Source organism: Phocoena sinus, chromosome 4 (genome assembly GCF_008692025.1).
Source record: "Phocoena sinus isolate mPhoSin1 chromosome 4, mPhoSin1.pri, whole genome shotgun sequence".
In the NCBI taxonomy this organism is placed as follows: Eukaryota; Metazoa; Chordata; class Mammalia; order Artiodactyla; family Phocoenidae; genus Phocoena; species Phocoena sinus.
The window spans coordinates 30467069-30485488 of record NC_045766.1 but is presented as its reverse complement, the minus strand read 5'-3'; the positions used below and the strand labels follow the sequence as shown (position 1 = coordinate 30485488).

The 18420-nt window shown below is 40.4% G+C and overlaps 1 protein-coding gene across 2 annotated transcripts in view; it reads right to left on the bottom strand.

Moving 5' to 3' along the window:
* SELENOT (selenoprotein T) overlaps positions 1–17988 on the bottom strand; it is a 31868-nt gene extending 13880 nt beyond the window's left edge. The window contains exon 1 of one of the 2 annotated variants that reach the window (XM_032631049.1): positions 15403–17988. In XM_032631049.1, the coding sequence (XP_032486940.1) occupies positions 15403–15539 (137 nt within the window). In that variant the 5' untranslated portion in view covers positions 15540–17988. The remainder of the gene's footprint in view (positions 1–15402) is intronic. The other variant, XM_032631050.1, reaches the window with a different exon arrangement.
* Positions 17989–18420: the final 432 nt, after the last annotated feature.

Here is an 18420-nt window from a genome sequence, read left to right as displayed (position 1 = left end):
CAAATCTCCTTCTTGCAATACAAAAATATCTTACTATATGGAGTCAACTTTTGCAGTTGTTTAATTTAAAATATTTTACACAATACTTTTCTAAGATTAATTTTCTAAAAGAAAGAACTTGCATACAAATTAGATCATCTTTCTGTAATGAACAGAAAGGAAATTTAAGCAATTTGTCCATGTTATTTCAAATAGATTCTGTGCTTTTTTAAGTCCATCAAGTTTCAGTCTCCTAATCCATGGTGCCAACCATCCCACTTTTCCTTTTCTATACTAATATCTGCCCCTAATTGTAGTCAAATGCCTACTTATATCAACTTGAGTCTGTCACAAACCCCAACCTCTCCTATCTCCTTATTAAAGGAAAATGGGGCAAAATCTCAGATATTTAGTTATGAAGTAAATACTTGTGATTTCTATTTTTCGCATCTCTTGAACTCACCTTCCCCTTTTATTTACAATAACCTCCCCTCCAATTATCCTCCCACCCACACATAGGATTGGATCCTGTTTATACAATAACACCCAACCCCTTGCCAATATCTAATGTTCCAGAAATGTAAACCTGTCATGAAGGCTTGAGTTTCCTCCCTAAAAATGAAGAACTGGAATTTTAAAAAGTAACTATCTCCAGACAGGTAAACATTTAATCAGAGCTGTTGTAGGGTAGAAGAGAGTGGTAATCTTTCAAAAGTACTGAGGAGGACTTCCCTGGTGGCACAGTGGTGGAGAACCCGCCTGCCAATGCAGGGGACACAGGTTCTATCCCTGGCCCGGGAAGATCCTACATGCCGCAGAGCAACTAAGCCCATGTACAACTACTGAGCCCACGAGTCGCAACTACTGAGCCCACGTGCTCTACAGCCCGGGTGCCACAGGAGAAGCCACTGCAATGAGAAGCCCACAAACCTAAATGAAGGATAGCCCTCTGCGTGCTGCAACTAGAGAGAGCCCATGTGCAGCAATGAAGACCCAGCACAGCCATAAATAAATAAATAAATAGTTTTTAAATAGTAAAAAAAAAAAAAAAAAAAAGACTGAGGAGATAAATCAATCTTCAAAGAGAAAAAGAAAAACGAAATATATTTTACTGAGAAGAATACAGATGTGAGCCAGAGCAAGAGTGTATGAAATCCTCTCAGACCTTTCAGTTTTCTATTTCAGGCCATCTTCAGGCACTGATGCATTCCTGCCTTTGGATTCTATACTATTCTTTTAGTAGTTTTAAACAGATTTCCAAATATGTTGTTTAAAGCAGTTCAAAACTGGTTTCTCTACTTGCATTCTAAGAATGTCAACTAATATTTCTCCCATGGTGTATGCAGAAAATCAGGAAGGTATTTTTACCATGCTTTCTAATTGTCAACAGCATTGACCAATGCAATGAACACTGGGTTTTTAGAGGTAATCTTTACTTCTCCTTGCTCTGTTTAGTAGAAGCACTAATAGACATTTGTCTGGTGCATTACCTGCTCTAAGTGTTTTAAGCAATGAAATCTGAACAAGGGGCTCTATAAACCATACAAGAAACAAGATATTCAGGAGTGAACAGACTAACCTTATAAATGCTTTTTTTAAAAAATTACAAACAAGAGTGCTCACACAATGTTCACAGCAGCACTATTTACAACAGCCAAGGCATGGAAGCAACGTAAACGTTCATCAACAGATGAATGGATAAAGAAGATGTGGTACATATATACGGTGGAATATTACTCAGCCATAAAAAAGAATGAAATAATTCCATTTGCAGCAACATGGATGGACCCAGAGATTATCATACTAAGTGAATGAGCCAGACAAAGACAAATAGCATATATCACTTATATGTGGAATCTAAAAAAGATACAAATGAACTTATGTACAAAACAGAAATAGACCCACAGACATAGAAAACAAACTTATGGTTACCGCAGGGGTGGGGGAGGGATAAATTAGGAACTTGGGATTAACAAATACCCACTACTATATATAAAATAGATAAAAGACAAGGACCTACTGTATAGCACAGGGAACTATATTCAATATCTTGTAATAACCTATAATGGAAAGGAATCTGAAAAACTAACTGAATCACCTTGCTGTACACCTGAAACACTAAATCAACTATACTACACTTCAATAAAAAAAAAAAGGACTTTGAATGAAGTCCTTTGAATGAAGATCAAAATGTACATCAGAACTTGCTCAGCCTTTTGTTTTGTTTTGTTTTGTGTTAATTGCGGTGTAGTTGTTTTACAATGTTGTGTTAGTTTCTGCTGTACAAGGAAGTGAATCAGCTATATGTATACATATGTCCCCTCCCTCTTGGACCTCCCTCCTGCCCCACCCCACCTGCCATTCTACCCCTCTAGGTCATCACAGAGCACCAAGCTGAGCTCCCTGCGCTTATACAGCAGGTTGGCACTGTTTTACACATGGTAGTGTATATATGTCAATCCCAATCTCCCACTTCATTCTCCCCCTCCCCCTTGTCCACACATTTGTTCTCTACATCTGTCTCTATTCCTGCCCTGCAAATAGGTTCATCTGTACCGCTTTTTAAAGTTTCATATAAATGCATTAGCATACGATATTTGTTTTTCTCCTTCTGACTTACTTCACTCTGTATCACAGACCCTAGCGTTTACAGCACTAAACAGGTATGAGCTTATCAGGTTTAAGAACTGTATTATATGAAATCAAGTGATTTCCCTTCCAGCTGCCTCACTCTAGGAGCACCACAGTGGCCACCACAGTAAAAACGCATACGAATACAAAATATGCCTAACATGGCTTCTAAGATTCCAGGCTTCCTGGGACTTCCCTGCCGCTCCAGTGGTTAAGACTCTGCGTTACCACTGCAGGGAGCTCGGTTCGATCCCTGGTCAGGGAACTAAGATTCCACATACCATGTGGTACGGCCAAAATTAAAAAAAAAAAAAAAATTTCAGGCTTCCTTAGAGTTTTTTCCAAAGATTTGATAAACCTAAAATTCAATTAATGATCTGTTTTTATTCTCTTCCTTCTTTGTGTCTTATTCTTGAGATCACTAGTTTCTAGTTTTCCTATACCTTTGGCATAACATTTCAGGAAAATTTTGCTGCAGACTATTCCACAAAGAATTTATAAATTGTGGGCTTCCCTGGTGGCGCAGTGGTTGACAGTCCGCCTGCCGATGCAGGGGACACGGGTTCGTGCCCCGGTCCGGGAAGATCCCACATGCCGCGGAGCGGCTGGGCCCGTGAGCCATGGCCGCTGAGCCTGCGCGTCCGGAGCCTGTGCTCCACAATGGGAGAGGCCCGCGTACTGAAGAAAAAAAAAAAAAAAGAATTTATAAATTGTGTAAGTTCCTCAGCTCTTTGTGGGGAAGGAATTTTATCTCTTTACTCTGGAAAGCATTTCTCATCAACAGATTTATAAGGTATGGCAGCCACTCAGTAAAAGTGACTTGATAAAAGCATTCAGTAAATGGTGACTTACCCGCATTTTGCAGGAATTTTTGTCTCATCTTAAAATATTTCATACATAATTTGATGCTTCTGTTAGAGGAAACACTGACTGAAACCGCCCGCCCTGGCCAGGCAAAGACAGTAACAATGTGCATGAGTTATTTTATGACAGGAGATCCTTGTCAGGAACACGAACTAACAAGCCACCACCAAAGGGAAGAATTCGGGAAAGGTCAAAAAGAGAGAGGAGGGGCTTCCCTGGTGGCTCAGTGGTGGAGAGTCCGCCTGCCGATGCAGGGAACGCGGGTTCGTGCCCCGGTCCGGGAAGATCCCACGTGCCGCGGAGCGGCTGGGCCCGTGAGCCATGGCCGCTGAGCCTGCGCATTCGGAGCCTGTACTCCGCAACAGGAGAGGCCGCGGCAGTGAGAGGCCCGCGTACCGCAAAAAAAAAAAAAAAAGAGAGGAGATGCCACATGTCCACCTCCCAGAATCCTCCTCGCTGGAATCCATCTTGGCTGAGCAGTTGCACGCGCCACCAGGAAGGACCCTGAGTCTGAATGACTGGCCAGAGACAACCCAGAAACTAACCCATTACCATAAAACCCGAGACTGCGAGTCACGTGGCAGAGCAGTCCTCCTGGATTCCCTTACCCTCCTGCTCTATGCCCAGGCGCCGCTTCCAAATAAAGTCTCTTGCTTTGTCAGCATGTGTGTCTCCTCAGACAATTCATTTCCAAGTGTTAGACAAGAGCCCACTCTCAGGAAGGGGTCCCCCTTCCTACAACACTTTTATTCTTTTCAATACATTTTTTAAAATTGAGATATAATTCACACACCATAAAATTCATGCTCGGTGTATTTTTATCATTTGTTAGATAGACTGATAAAAAAAATATATTGTGTTCTATGCTAATTCAATGGCAAAACTGGATATATCTCTTGTTTGCTTTACTGCTTTCCTGTTTGTCTTATACTTTTACCTGTTGGTTGTAGACTGACTTCAGACATGAGAATAAACTCGATTAAAAAACCCAGGGATCTAAGAAAGAAAACCACCAACAGAATAAGCAGTAAGGGTGTGTTGGCCAATAAGAGCAGCAGGAAGATGACTGACAATAACACAATGAATTCTGGAAGTTTAGCCCCATCAGCAGAGATGGAGGCCAGGTCGAGAAGGTTACTGAGTGAAGAGTATGTTCAAAACTGACGTTTTACATGTATCACATTCTATGCCTAAAAGCTACCAAACCAGAGGTCAACCAAGTAGAAATCCACCTGAAAGGAACAGTATCAGAAAACACTGATCTATACTCCAGTTAAGAATTTTTAAAGGGAAGTGAGGAGGGAGAAGATAGGTTATGTCAGGACCAAATACAGTGTACTCCCACGAGATTGTACTCACTTTTTCAATAAATATTGCCTGATGACAGGTACTGTTTTAGGCTCTAAAGATATAAGGCAGCAAGCAAAACAGACAAAAATCTATGCCTTTCTGATGCTGGCAACATTCTAATGAAGAAGAGAGTAAGCTGTAACAGTCTAATGGAGAAGATACAGTTCACCAATTGATAATATCCGAAGCTGTTTCCCTTGTCTTGCTTGAGAAACAGGAACGAAAAAACAAAACAAAACACCTGAGGGACTATGGAAAAAGTGTCACAAATTGAAAGAGCAAAAACATCGAACAAAAGATTCAAAACAAGAACCGACACCCAAAAATATTCTGCAAGAAGCAGAAAAGGATAAAAGAGGTAAGGAAGGACTGTAAGAAACCTCAAAACCAAAAGCAGAATTTAAAAAAATATTTTAAGGCCCTGAAGAAGAAAATTGATGGGTGGAAAACTAAATCAGTGTTAGAAGATGAATAATAAAAAGTACAGAAAATCTGAATAGTATCATCAATAAATGGAATCCACAGATACATCAGTTTTTTCCTATAGAAAACAGCTTGAGAGACCACAGAATATTTACAACAGTTGACCATCTATGTTAGGTCACAAAGAAAGCCTAATAAGTAGGTGGATGAAGAATGTCACCAACTATCAGTAAACAAAGGATGCTGCAACCATCAAGCCACTGCAGACACCCCCAGCTGTGCACCCTGAGGAGATTCAGGATGGGAAAACTCTTGCATCTTCCCATACACAGAAAAGCACTAAATTCACTAACTTGAGATGTCTGGTTTTCTTTAATTAACAGTAATCTTTTGATGTTCCGATAACCTGGAGGTTTTTTTTTTTAAACTCCTATATATTCTGGCTCCTCCCTTCTTCAGAATAGTCCCTCAGAGTTGAGAGGCTGTCTCCTGAGCCTAAGGCCTCAGTATGTCCGTGAAATAAAACATAACAGCAAATGTCACATTCTCTAATTACAGTGCAATAAACTAAAGAATTTTAAAAACCCAACCCACTTTAAGATCTTCTGGTAGGAATATTAACTAGTTTAATTATGTCAAAATTTTAAATGTGATACCCATTAACGTAATCATAATATTTTACTTCTATGGATTTAGTTTATGGAAATAATTGGACAAGCACACATGATATCTGAGGACAGTCATCTTAACAAAGTAATTTTATGAAAAATTAGGACCAACATTGTAAGGTCGGATCTTAACAAACGGCACCGCGAAACAGAGGAAAGCTTCAAGTGAGCTTTATTAGGGAGCGCTCCCGGGCGAGGTTCACTGGTCCGAGAGAAAGGGGCCAGAGAAGTCGCACCCGGGCGAGGGTTGGGCAAGACTTTATAGGGGAAGAAGGGAAAGGGGTGTGGTGAATCTGGGAGGGCGCAGGGTATTCCTTATTTGGTGGTCTTTTCGGGTATCCTGGGGGACCGTTAGTCCCGCCCATCGAAAGGCGGGAAGGCTGGGCCGGGTGCAAAGTCCCCAGGTCAGTTCCTGGAACTGGGTGGTCCGGAATGTCTCCAGGGCAGTTTCTGGAACTGGGTGGTCCGGAGAATTCAGTCTGATGCAACCTGTGAATCTGATTGTGTTCCCCTGCCTCGGGCCAGTTGGCCTTACAAACATAAATATTAAACAAACAGATTCAGTGGCTTAAATAAATTAAAGAATACCCATCTTCGGGAGTACTGTGCCTGTTGATACAGAACAGTATCTGCCGATATGAAAAGATAAGTGATGAGGGGAAGGCAAATTTCAAAAAAAGCATACAACTATAATCTCACTAATATAAAATTATATAGCATTATGTTTCTGCGCGAAGAGTCGGCTTGAAGGAGGTTATTCAAACTGTTATTAAAGAGTTACAAGGATATTTCACTTTCTTCCATATACTTTTTTAAAAATTATTTTTACAGTTAACATGTTATTTTCACAGTGAAACCGAGAAGGATCCTGTGGGGCTCCAGGGCATGGAAGCCTTTTTGTCCCCCATTTCTTATAGGCAAGACTCCAGCCTCCATGAACAGTTGCTAATCAAGGGAGGAGCACCCAAGAAACCACCTGAGGGAAGATTAAAGGGACCAGAGAAGCTCATCAAGATTAAGAGACCCTGCACACACCCTAACCTTGTCCGCGACCCCACCCTTGAATTATTGCTGTAAGACTCCTCCTCAAATCCTCCTGGGTTGGGACACATAGCTTTTCAAGGCAGGAGCCCGCTGTGTTCCCCTTTGCCTGGCAAAGCAATAAAGCTATCCTTTTCTACTTCACCCAAAACTTTGTCTCCGAGATTCGATTCCGCACCAGTGTACAGAGAAGCTGAGCTTTCGGCAACAACAGCCAGAGAGCTATTTTCACTTTTTTAAGCTGAAAGTCAATAAGTAAAGCTTTCAAAGGTTTATTTACTGCAGGTCTTATTACAACATTAAAGACAATACAAATAATAAGTTACGATAATGAGCACTTGATAAATGGCAGTAGCAGGTACACTGTGCTAGGTGTTTTTAACTGATTTGCTGACTCCAGCTCTCCTCATTTCCTGTCTCCTCCTCTCCCTCTATGCTGAGTCAGGCTTCATTTGCATGTGTTCTTCTTTTAGCTAGTAAAGCTCATTCTCTGTATCTCCTGGTGGAGTTCCCCATACCCTTGCAAAATTTCATTTCCTCCTCTGCAAAGCCTTCCAACTCTCCCTGAATAAGTAATCCTTCTCTCTGGGTTTTTAAGACTTCTTTTAGAACACTCAGAACAGAGTGGTTTACTGTTAATATTGTTTACATGTCTGTCTCTCCCACCAGACAACTGGTCTTCAAATGCTACTGTGAAAAACAAATTCGTATCTTCCTAAAAATTGGACAAAACAGGAAAACAAGTGGCATGAAAAAGGGGACATTAAAAACAAGGGCCAGGGCTTCCCTGATGGTGCAGTAGTTGAGAGTCCGCCTGCGTCCGTGCCTGGTCCGGGAAGATCACACATGCCACGGAGCGGCTGGGGACCCATGGCCACTGAGCCTGCGCGTCCGGAGCCGCAACAGGAGACCCGCGTACCACAAAAATAAAACAAAAAAAAACAAGGGCTTGATAACACAACACTGTAAATCAACTATCCTCCAATAAAAATTAAAACAAACAAAACAAAACAAGGGCTTGATTATGAGCACTTCGTGCTAAAATCTGTGACCAAGATTTCTTCCTTATCACTCCCAAGCTACACCCCAATCAAGATAAAGTATGTGAAAACATGGTTTTCCTTTTTGAAAAGCAGGGATGGTGACAAAAATCAAATGAACCAGAGGACTCCAACTATACTCTTAAGTGACAAAGATGGAAATGAAACATACATGCATGCTTTTACTTTTTTCCTTCAAGCTTCTTTACAGTACCTAATAATAGAATATTAGAGGTAACTGGAATGCAACCAACACCCTTATTTTACAGATGAACAAGTTGAGAGCTAGAGATTAAATATTTCCCCGAAGTCATTCAGAAGATAAAAGGCAGATCGAGTTAAGAACTAGGCCTCCAAACTGCTAGTCCAGTAAATGCTCACCTTCCCAGTACCTATACCATTCAAAATCTACGAGGTTATTTATGAGATTTCCAAATAATATATTAAATTTGGTCTCTACCACTTACCTTAATGGCAAACTGTAAGGAAACAATGTTCCCATTTTCTGTAAGAGAAGATAAAACCTTAAACCATTCATATTTTACTTACATCTAAAAGCTTTGAACTAAGGTACTTCATTCATTATTAAGAAGAAACAACTATTTTGTGCACGGCATTCAGTTAGCTCCTGAGCTGTTTATTGCTTAAAATTGTAAAAAAAAAAAAAAAACAGGGCTTCCCTGGTGGCGCAGTGGTTGAGAGTCCGCCTGCCGATGCAGGGGACACAGGTTCGTGTCCCGGTCCGGGAAGATCCCACATGCCATGCCGTGGAGCGGCTGGGCCCGTGAGCCATGGCCGCTGAGCCTGTGCTCCGCAGCGGCAGAGGCCACAACAGTGAGAGGCCGCGTACCGCAAAAAACAAACAAAACTGGTGACTAAATTCTATGTAACTTTAAAAATCTAACATAGTGGCGGGTGCAGCAGCCACCATTTTATTTGTTCTCTAGAGCACTCTGTACTACTCTACAATCTGAATCAACTTCTTATTACTCCTTTACTTCACTGTTTCTAAGTAGTACATTCTTCCTATTTAGCCTCTTTTTAAAAACCAAGATTTATCTTATAACCATTAGTGTGTCACAGTTTAAATGGCCACAGTTTTTTCCTTCTGAGTGGTATACAGAATAATGGTGTATCTTACAACCTATCATACTGTAGGTTTGGAAAAATATAATAACTGTTATTTAAATTTTTAGTTTCAGTTACTGTGACTATTTTGGGGAGATGAAAATTTCTTTGTAGGATTTTCCCCTGGCTACTGTGTTTTTAGTTTTAAAAACTCAGCAACAAAGCAAAACAAACTTATGGTTACCAAACAGGATAGGAGTGGGGGGAATAAATTAAGAGTTTAGGATTAACATATACACACTACTATATATAAAACAGGTAAACAATAGGGACCTACTATATAGCACAGGAAACTACACTTAACATCTTGTAATAACCTATAATGGAAACGAATCTGAAAAAATATATATATACTATATATACTTACATATATCTGTAAGTAAAAATATATACTATATATATTTATATATATAGTATATCTATAACAATCGCTTTGCTGTACACTTGAAATTAACACAACATTGTAACCTATGCAAATTTTTTTAAAATTCAGGATTCATCCCCTTCAGTCCCCTCCACCACCCTGCAAAAAAACCCATAAAAATTGTCTTCTTTTTTTATCACTACAGTGAATGGCACAGCATCGCTCCAGAACTCAGGAGTCACCTGTGACACCTCTCATTGCATGCCACCTCTCCGGCCCCTCAAATAATGTAATCACCAAGAACTGCTAAATTTATCTGCAAAAAAATCTCTTAAACCTGTCCCTTTACTCCTACCACCACCCTTCTATTTCAAGCTCCATTGTCTCTTGCCTGGGCAACTCCAAGAGTCCCCTAAACTGGTCTCCCCACATCTATTTTTGTGTTCCTTGCAATGTCTTTTCCACAATGATACTTACTGGTTTTTCTGTAACATAGCCATCCAGACCTTCCAGGGTCTGTGTTACCTTCTCTTTGGTCTTTAAGGTCAGCAGCCTTGGCCTCAAGAAATTATGTTCCCTTCTTGGATTGGAAGAATCAATATTGTGAAAATGACTATACTACCCAAAGCAACCTACAGATTCAATGCAATCCCTATCAAATTACCAACGGCATTTTTTACAGAACTAGAACAAAAAGTCTTAAAATTTGTACGGAGACACAAAAGACCCCGAATAGCCAAAGCAGTCATGAGGGAAAAAAACGGAGCTGTAGGAATCGGGCTCCCTGACTTCAGACTATACTACAAAGGTACAGTAATCAAGACAATATGGTACTGGCACAAAAACAGAAATATAGATCAATGGAACAGGATAGAAAGCCCAGAGATAAACCCACATGGTCAACTAATCTATGACAAAGGAGGTAAGGATATACAGTGGAGAAAAGACAGTCTCTTCAATAATTGGTGCTGGGAAAACTGGACAGCTACATGTGAAAGAATGAAGTTAGGACACTCCCTAACACCACACACAAAAATAAACTCAAAATGGATTAGAGACCTAAATGTAAGACTGGACACTATAAACCTCTTAGAGGAAAACCTAGGAAGAACACCCTTCAACATAAATCACAGCAAGATCTTTTTTGATCCACCTCCTAGAGTAATGGAAATAAAAACAAAAATAAACAAATGGGACCTAATGAAACAAAAGCTTTTGCCAAGCAAAGGAAACTACAAACAAGACAAAAAGACAACCCTCAGAATGGGAGAAAATATTTGCAAACAAATCAACGGACAAAGGATTAATCTCCAAAATACATAAACAGCTGATGCAGTTCAATATTAAAAAAACAAACAACCCAATCCAAAAATGGGCAGAAGACCTAAATAGACATGTCTCCAAAGAAGACATACAGATGGCCAAGAAGCACATGAAAAGCTGCTCAACATCACTAATTATTAAAGAAATGCAAATCAAAACTACAATGCAGTATCACCTCACACCAGTTAGAATGGGCATCATCAGAAAATTTACAAACAACAAATGCTGGAGAGGGTGTGGAGAAAAGGGAACCCTCTTGCACTGTTGGTGGGAATGTAAATTGATACAGCCACTATGGAGAACAGTATGGAGGTTCCTTAAAAACTAAAAATAGAGTTACCATATGACCCAGCAATCCCACTACTGGGCATATACCCAGAGAAAACCATAATTCAAAAAGACACATGCACCCCAATGTTCACTGCAGCACTATTTACAATAGCCAGGTCATGGAAGCAACCTAAATGCCCATCGACAGATGAATAAATAAAGAAGATGTGGTACATAAATACAATGGAATATTACTCAGCCATAAAAGGGAATGAAATTGGGTCATTTGTAGAGACATGGATGGATCTAGAGACTGTCATACAGAGTGAAGTCAGTTAGAAAGAGAAAAACAAATATCGTATATTAATGCATATATGTGGAACCCAGAAAAATAGTACAGGTGAACCAGTGTGCAGGGCAGAAATAGAAACACAGATGAAGAGAACAAACGTATGGACACCAACGGGGGAAAGTGGCCAGGGGGTGGGGGTGGTGGTGTGATGAATTGGGAGATTGGGATTGACGTGTATACACTAATATGTATAAAATGGATAACTAATAAGAACCTGCTGTATAAAAAAATAAAATTCAGAAAAAAAAGTACAATTGATATAATAGCAAAAAAAAAAAGAAATTATGTTCTCTCCTACTGTAAGGTCACTGAACGTGCTATTTCCATTGCCCAACAGTGCTCTCTAAACACATTTTATCCTTCAAGCCTCAGTTCAAAGTTCATTTTCTCATGGAAACCTTCCCTGACCCTGTGACTAGGTCTCTTTCATATCATATTACTTTCCTACAGCAATTAACACAACTGTAATTTAATGTGTTGTCCATGGATTAACGACTGCCTTCTACTCTTGCCTTTAACATCTATGAGAGCACTGAACAGAATTCCCAGCACCAAGCAAAGCACCTTCACACAGTCGGTGCACAAATATTTGTTAAATATACAAATGTTGTCTAAGTAACTAACATGATCTCTATAACTCCCCATTTCTCAGATTTCTTCAATTCAGCATTTTACTAATCTTGATCAGTATCAACACCCAAATCAGACTTAGGCCTTTATTTTCTTGCCTCCATACCATGAAAGCAAACGCTAAGTTGGTATAAATTTCAATTAAAATCTGTTCTTCTAGTAGTTGCTTCATTTACCTCTTAAAACTCCATTTAGAAGTTGGTTGTCCTAAAATTATAGCAGCGGATTCTTAAATTAACAAAAACTGGAAAATTCTGCTGTATTCTGCTTATGTTTTGATATATTAACTTTAACCTACTATTCTTAGTAAATCAACTGTCAAATGTTCAAATAAGTGTTAACCATAAACAGCTGTAGATAGTAATCTCTTGAAACTCCAACAACTGATAAAATGCTGTAAATCTGATGACACGTTAATTCACATGTATGGGAGGAAAAAAGCATGCATACAAACATGCCAAACAGTACCTGTCAGAATACATTTACACAAAAAAAAATCACAAGAAAGGAAAATGTGACGAGGGAACTTTATTTTAAGCTCTGATTAGAGAACTTCCTTTTTTATGTTTAATACTTAAACGTCCAAATAAGCAGTACAAATTTTTTCCCCAAATATGCAATCAGTGTCATCTAACTTATCTAATTCAATTGCTCAATCAACGGATGTAATAAACCAAACACTCAGGTACATAAAGTAAGTCTGTGCTTCTCTGTAGGCTTCCAGAGGAGCCACATTTGTCTTGTTCACCAAGGTACCTTTAGCCCTTGGCACAAGCAGGTACTGAACGAGGATTTACTGAGAAAATACATCAACACAAAATAGGAAAGTTTGTTTTAAGCTATTTTGCATGCTTGATCTCTCTCCCTTCAACTTCATTTATGCGTTGGGTTATTTTTTTCTATTAGCAATTACAAAAGTGCCACAATTAACAGATGATATATTGAGCTAAAGTTAAAGAAAGAGTACTCATAATAAATATAAAATAATAAGGGACAAAAGCAATGGAAAGAAAGGTAAAAATTGTTTTCTCCTTTGTTAACATTGGTAATTAATGAAAAGTTGCATTTTATAGCACTCCGATTTCAAATGGAATTAAAAGAATTTTCACATATTTACCCTCAATTGTCTTCGCTTCCTCTCCTTTCCCAAACAAACTTGCAAATAAATGCCCAAGAAACTCTACCAAAATCAGAAACCAAATATTCACTTTCCTATACACACATTAATCTCTGGGGGAAAAAGTAACAAACAAGCTAAATTTACCTGTAATGGGTATGGCATAGGGCATATTAATAGTTATTTCCCATCTACAGATTAAAAAAAAAAGGGAAGGATTTTTGTATGTAATGTGCTCAGGCTGACTGCAAAAGAAAATACTTAACAGACTTTTGTAATTCTCTACTTAAAGAAAAAAAAGGGGGGCTTCCCTGGTGGCGCAGTGGTTGAGAGTCCGCCTGCCGATGCAGGGGACACGGGTTCGTGCCCCGGTCTGGGAGGATCCCACGTGCCGCGGAGCGGCTGGGCCCGTGAGCCGTGGCCGCTGAGCCTGCGCGTCCGGAGCCTGTCCTCCGCAACGGGAGAGGCCACAACAGTGAGAGGCCCGCGTAACGCATAAAAAAAAAAAAAAAAAAAAAGAAAAAAAAGGAAACAAAAATTAAGTATCAAAAGTTTAAGTACTTAGACTTTTTTTAAAGTTTAATTTGAAGGACTAAATGCCCTTCCCCCTACATTTGTTTACACATTTTCAAAACTTTATAAGGTACATTTGTTAAATTATTGTGACAAGTATTCCAATACAAGCAACTGTAAAAGAAGAGTATTTTGGAAAAACCCAAGTGAAACCAAGACATACAAAATAGAAAAATTACATAACTTGGAAAATAGTCTTTTTTTTAACTACTTAAATCCAAAAGTATCACACTTAATCCTTAACAATATTTATAAGTTAGTAAGATGACTGCCACTTTCTAATGGAAAAAAATAAATATGGAGAAAAAAGTCAGAATAATCAAGCCATAACTCCCCCTTACAGTATCATATACGAAAGATGATATGATGATATATGCCAAGCACATAGTAAACACTACAGATAGCTTTTTTTAATCAGAAGGAAGTTGCAAGGTTTTTAGTTTTCACTCCAAAAATAAAGACTTACCATCTTATTTTCTGACTCTCTTTAAACAGCACTTAAATTGATTTAATATTAAAGATTTGCTTAGTCTTTAAAGATAAAGCAAAAAAACTAGTTGGATAAGTAGAAAATCTAAACTTTAGTACACTTATATTAATACATGAAGTTTGAAAAACCTGATTTTAAATGCATTATGGGCAACACCAATGTTCCAAAGTTTCAGGACTCCGAAGACTTACTAATCCAACCATCCTATTCTGAAATAACGTCACCTTTTGAGATACGGGATTCTAATTTCCACAACTTTACAATTTTGTTTGTTTTTAATCTGAGCCTTTCAAACCGTCCCCAACACCACTTACCTTATCACATGCATTACTGCTCTGCTTCTAATATTTAACTAGGTAACCACAAAATCACTTACAGAACATTGTCGAAAAATGCCGGGTGTGGGGGGAAAAGGGTTGTTTTTTCTATTTCTCTGAATGCCCAAGAGATTTAAAAGGCAGAACTCACGGGAGTAAGGGGAGTGGGGGAGAAGATGCAGTTGTCTGGGAGCGAAAGGTTGTCAGAAGAGCAACGTGCTCCTTTACAAAAACACTTTAGAAATTGCAAACGGAGACTCAGCCTCCCCGTCCAAGCTTATCAGCTGTCAGAATCCCTACGCTCTCACCCAACAGTCACCCCGGCGGATCCTGGAGAAAAAGGCGTCTGTCCCTCGCGGGTCTCCTTCAACGACCCGAGGTGACCTTCGCCTAGCGGGGCAGCGAGGCCGCCTGGCGTACCCCGCGAAAGCCGAGAGGAAGTTAATCGGGAAACAAACGCTGGAGCGCCTTCGCCGACCCTGCGCCGACTCATGCCCACCTCCGCAGGCAGCCGGGTGGCCATGGCGTGACGCCGCCGACCCGCCCTCCGTACTGACAAGTGTCCCCGCGTCTTCGCCTTTCAGTATTTAACCTTCTCGTGCCCTCCTTCCCCATGCCCTCCATTATAGGAACCAAAAAAGAAGTGAGCGGTTGTGTCTGGAGGCAAAGAAGGCGGCCTGGCCATCCCCGGGAAGAGCCCCGGAGAAGGTAGGCAGCGGAAGGCTGCTGGCACCGTTCTTCCGGGACAGGGAAGGTTCAGCTCTCTAGGCCGCAAAGCCGCGGCCTCGCATAGTGAGAGGCGCCGAGCGAAGGGGCGGCGGGGCGCCGGCGCACATACTCACCAAATCTGGAACTTGAGCAGCGGCCCCGTGGCGTATTGCATCTTTAATCTCTTGCCAGGCACGCCACCCAGGTTGGCCGAGGCATCGCTCCGGACCACCGCTGACGCCGCCACCAGGAGAAGTAGCAGAAACCTCATCTTAAACGAGCAAACCACTTCGGCCGTCCTCAGACTCAGACTGCAGCCGGCCCAAGGTAGAGCCGGAGCCGCGAGCTGCTCCCCACCGCGCAGGCGCGATCCGCCAAGGTCGTGAGGGAAGCTGGAATGCGCCTGCGTATCCCGGCCCCTGCGCGCGCTCTGGGAGGGAGAGCTGACCTGTTTCACGGTCCTGACCCACCATCTTGGATGTGCGCGGAGACTCTTGGGATGGAGTGAGATAGAGAACAAACAGCAGCTGATGGGATAGTAGAGGAGCCTGCTAATTAAAGCTTCTGGCACACCTGGGTTCTACATACAATTTCATGTAGTTCAGACTTTTATCTCCCTGAGACACTTAGGAACACCTGTTTAACAGCCTTGATTCAGGTGTGGGAGATAAAAGAGAAAGCCCCCGCCTTCCAAACCGGAATGCTTCACTCTTTCTGGGTGCATGCTATGGCCTTTTCTTTGAACTTGGAATATTGCGCTCTCCTAAAGGAGTCTTTTTTATAAAGACCTTTGGAAAACTTCGACGTATACAAGAACAGAATAATTACCTAACTCATTAACGACCTTTAACAATTACTGGTATTTTGGCAATCTTAATTGTCTATAGTACAGCTCTAACCACTTCTCCCCCAAGGAAGCAAATACCAGACATATCACTTCATCTATGGATTTTTAAGCATGTATCTCTAAAACATAACTTTTCTTTGGGGAGAAGAAAACTGACCACAATACCATTATCCCACCTTGAAAAATAAATTATTGCTTAATACCAAAATATCCAGTGTTCAAATTTCTCCTATCTTAAAGAATATTTATTTATTTTTATTGTTAATTTGTTCAAATTGTTACGGAACCACACTTGGGTCTGCTCACCTGTGGGCAGTAAACCAATTTACTGACACCGGACTGTAGTGAAGGAAAATGCAGCATTTACTGTAAAGGCGCCAATACAAGGAGGATGGGTGGCTTGTGCTCTAAAACCCCGAAACCCCTGGTGGTTTTGCCTATAAAAGTCTTTATAGGCAAAATTTGGCGTGAGGGATGCAGGGTGTGTAGCTTTCTTCTGGTTGGTTGGTGGTGAGGTGCTCAGCTTGAAGTTACCATCCTCCACCAGGGTAGGGGCCTTAGTTCCTGCAGAAGAACTCAAAGATATTGTTATGTATATTACCAGGGCTGCACTATTGTTTCTTGACTGCTCCTCCCTTGTTTCTGTCCCTTCCCTGATTAGCAACTGTTTGAATCTGCCCTTTGGAACTCAGGGAAGGTCAAGGAGTCTGAATGAAGCCTATTTGCTACAAACAAGAAACCAGAGACACAGAAAGGATTTGTCCCCAGGAGAGCCCCACAGGGGCCCCACAGTTCCATTTCAAAATCAGGACCAAAATAAAAAGTAATCCTTTGCCATTGGTTGATATGCCTTTTAGATGCCACCAAACAAAGCCTTTAAGGTCAAGATTACACCAGGAATTGAAAAAGTTTCATGTATTATTCATCACAGCAAAGGGAACACACACTACAGGGAATCAAGGGGAGTCTCAGTAAGAGGGTGTTAGGAAGATTATTATAGCATCTGGGCTTTGGATGATTTGGGAAGAGTATTGGGAGTGCCAATGGAAAATTTGGTCATATTTTTTAAATAAAGCCTCAGAGTGAATAAACATCAATCATTTTGGATTATTTAGCCCAGGTATTGCAGTTATGAAATACATCAGGTATGAATTCAAGAAATAGTTGAATAGGAAGTTCTCAATAAATGTGTATGCCCATGGTTTCTCATATCCAATAGTTTGAATGAAGCACATGATCAAAAATTGTTTCCTAATTTAAGGATGCAGCGAAAGTCTGAAAACATTTCACAATATTTGATTTCAACTCAAAGTGACTAAAACAGGTCTTATATATCTTAGTGAGATAGGAAGGGGGCAGGGCACAACCTTTAAAAGAATGACATAGCTGTCGAGGACATGACATAAACTGGTTAGAACCAACTAGGTCCAAGATCGTGGACGAGTAGACTTCCACTAGACCTTGAGCCTCAGTATATGCTCATCTACTGACAAACTGAGTACAGCAAGGTTGCTGGATATAAGCTCATTTTACAAAAATCAATAATTATCTTTCACCAACGATTTAAAAATGTATTTAAAAAAAAAAATGTATCCTTTACCAATACTTCCTAGAATAAATCTAAAATGAAATGTGCAAAACTTTTATAAAGAAAAATATAAACCTTTCTACTTACTCTTCAAGGCCAATTCACTGTTTGTTCAGTGAAGTCTATCTTCAGCCCTTCCTTCACTATGCCCCTGAGGCACTCAGCACTGACCTCCTACCTAGTCATTATATAACACTGTAATCGGTTATTACTATGTCAGACTCTTCTGCTTTTAGCTGAGACTGGCAAGGTTAAGGACTGTCATTCTTCCTTGTAGTCCAGGTGACCATGGACTTCTTGAAATAACAATGAGAATAAAATGAGAACAAATAATATCAGCTACTATCTATCGAGTGCCTACTATATACAAGGTGCTATTAAGGGCTTTACCTATATTGTTTTTATTTATTAATTAATTACTGACACAGAGCAAATAATGTTTGAATGTGTGCATGTCATGGATGGTTAAGATTTTAAACAGTGAAGAAGAAAAGAGAACGTAAGCAAAAGCCAGGAGAGGGGTCGTTGCAGGACTGCTGTGCTAGAGGGGGGTTCCACTAGGGGATGAATGGGAAACCAGATTGGGAATGTAGGTGGGGCAGATTGTGGAAGTCCTTGAATGCCAGGCTAAGCAGTTTAAATTTTTTTCCTATAGAAAATGGGAGCTATTGAAGATTGGCAGCATTATCAAAGCACTGTCTTAGGAAGACTGATGTA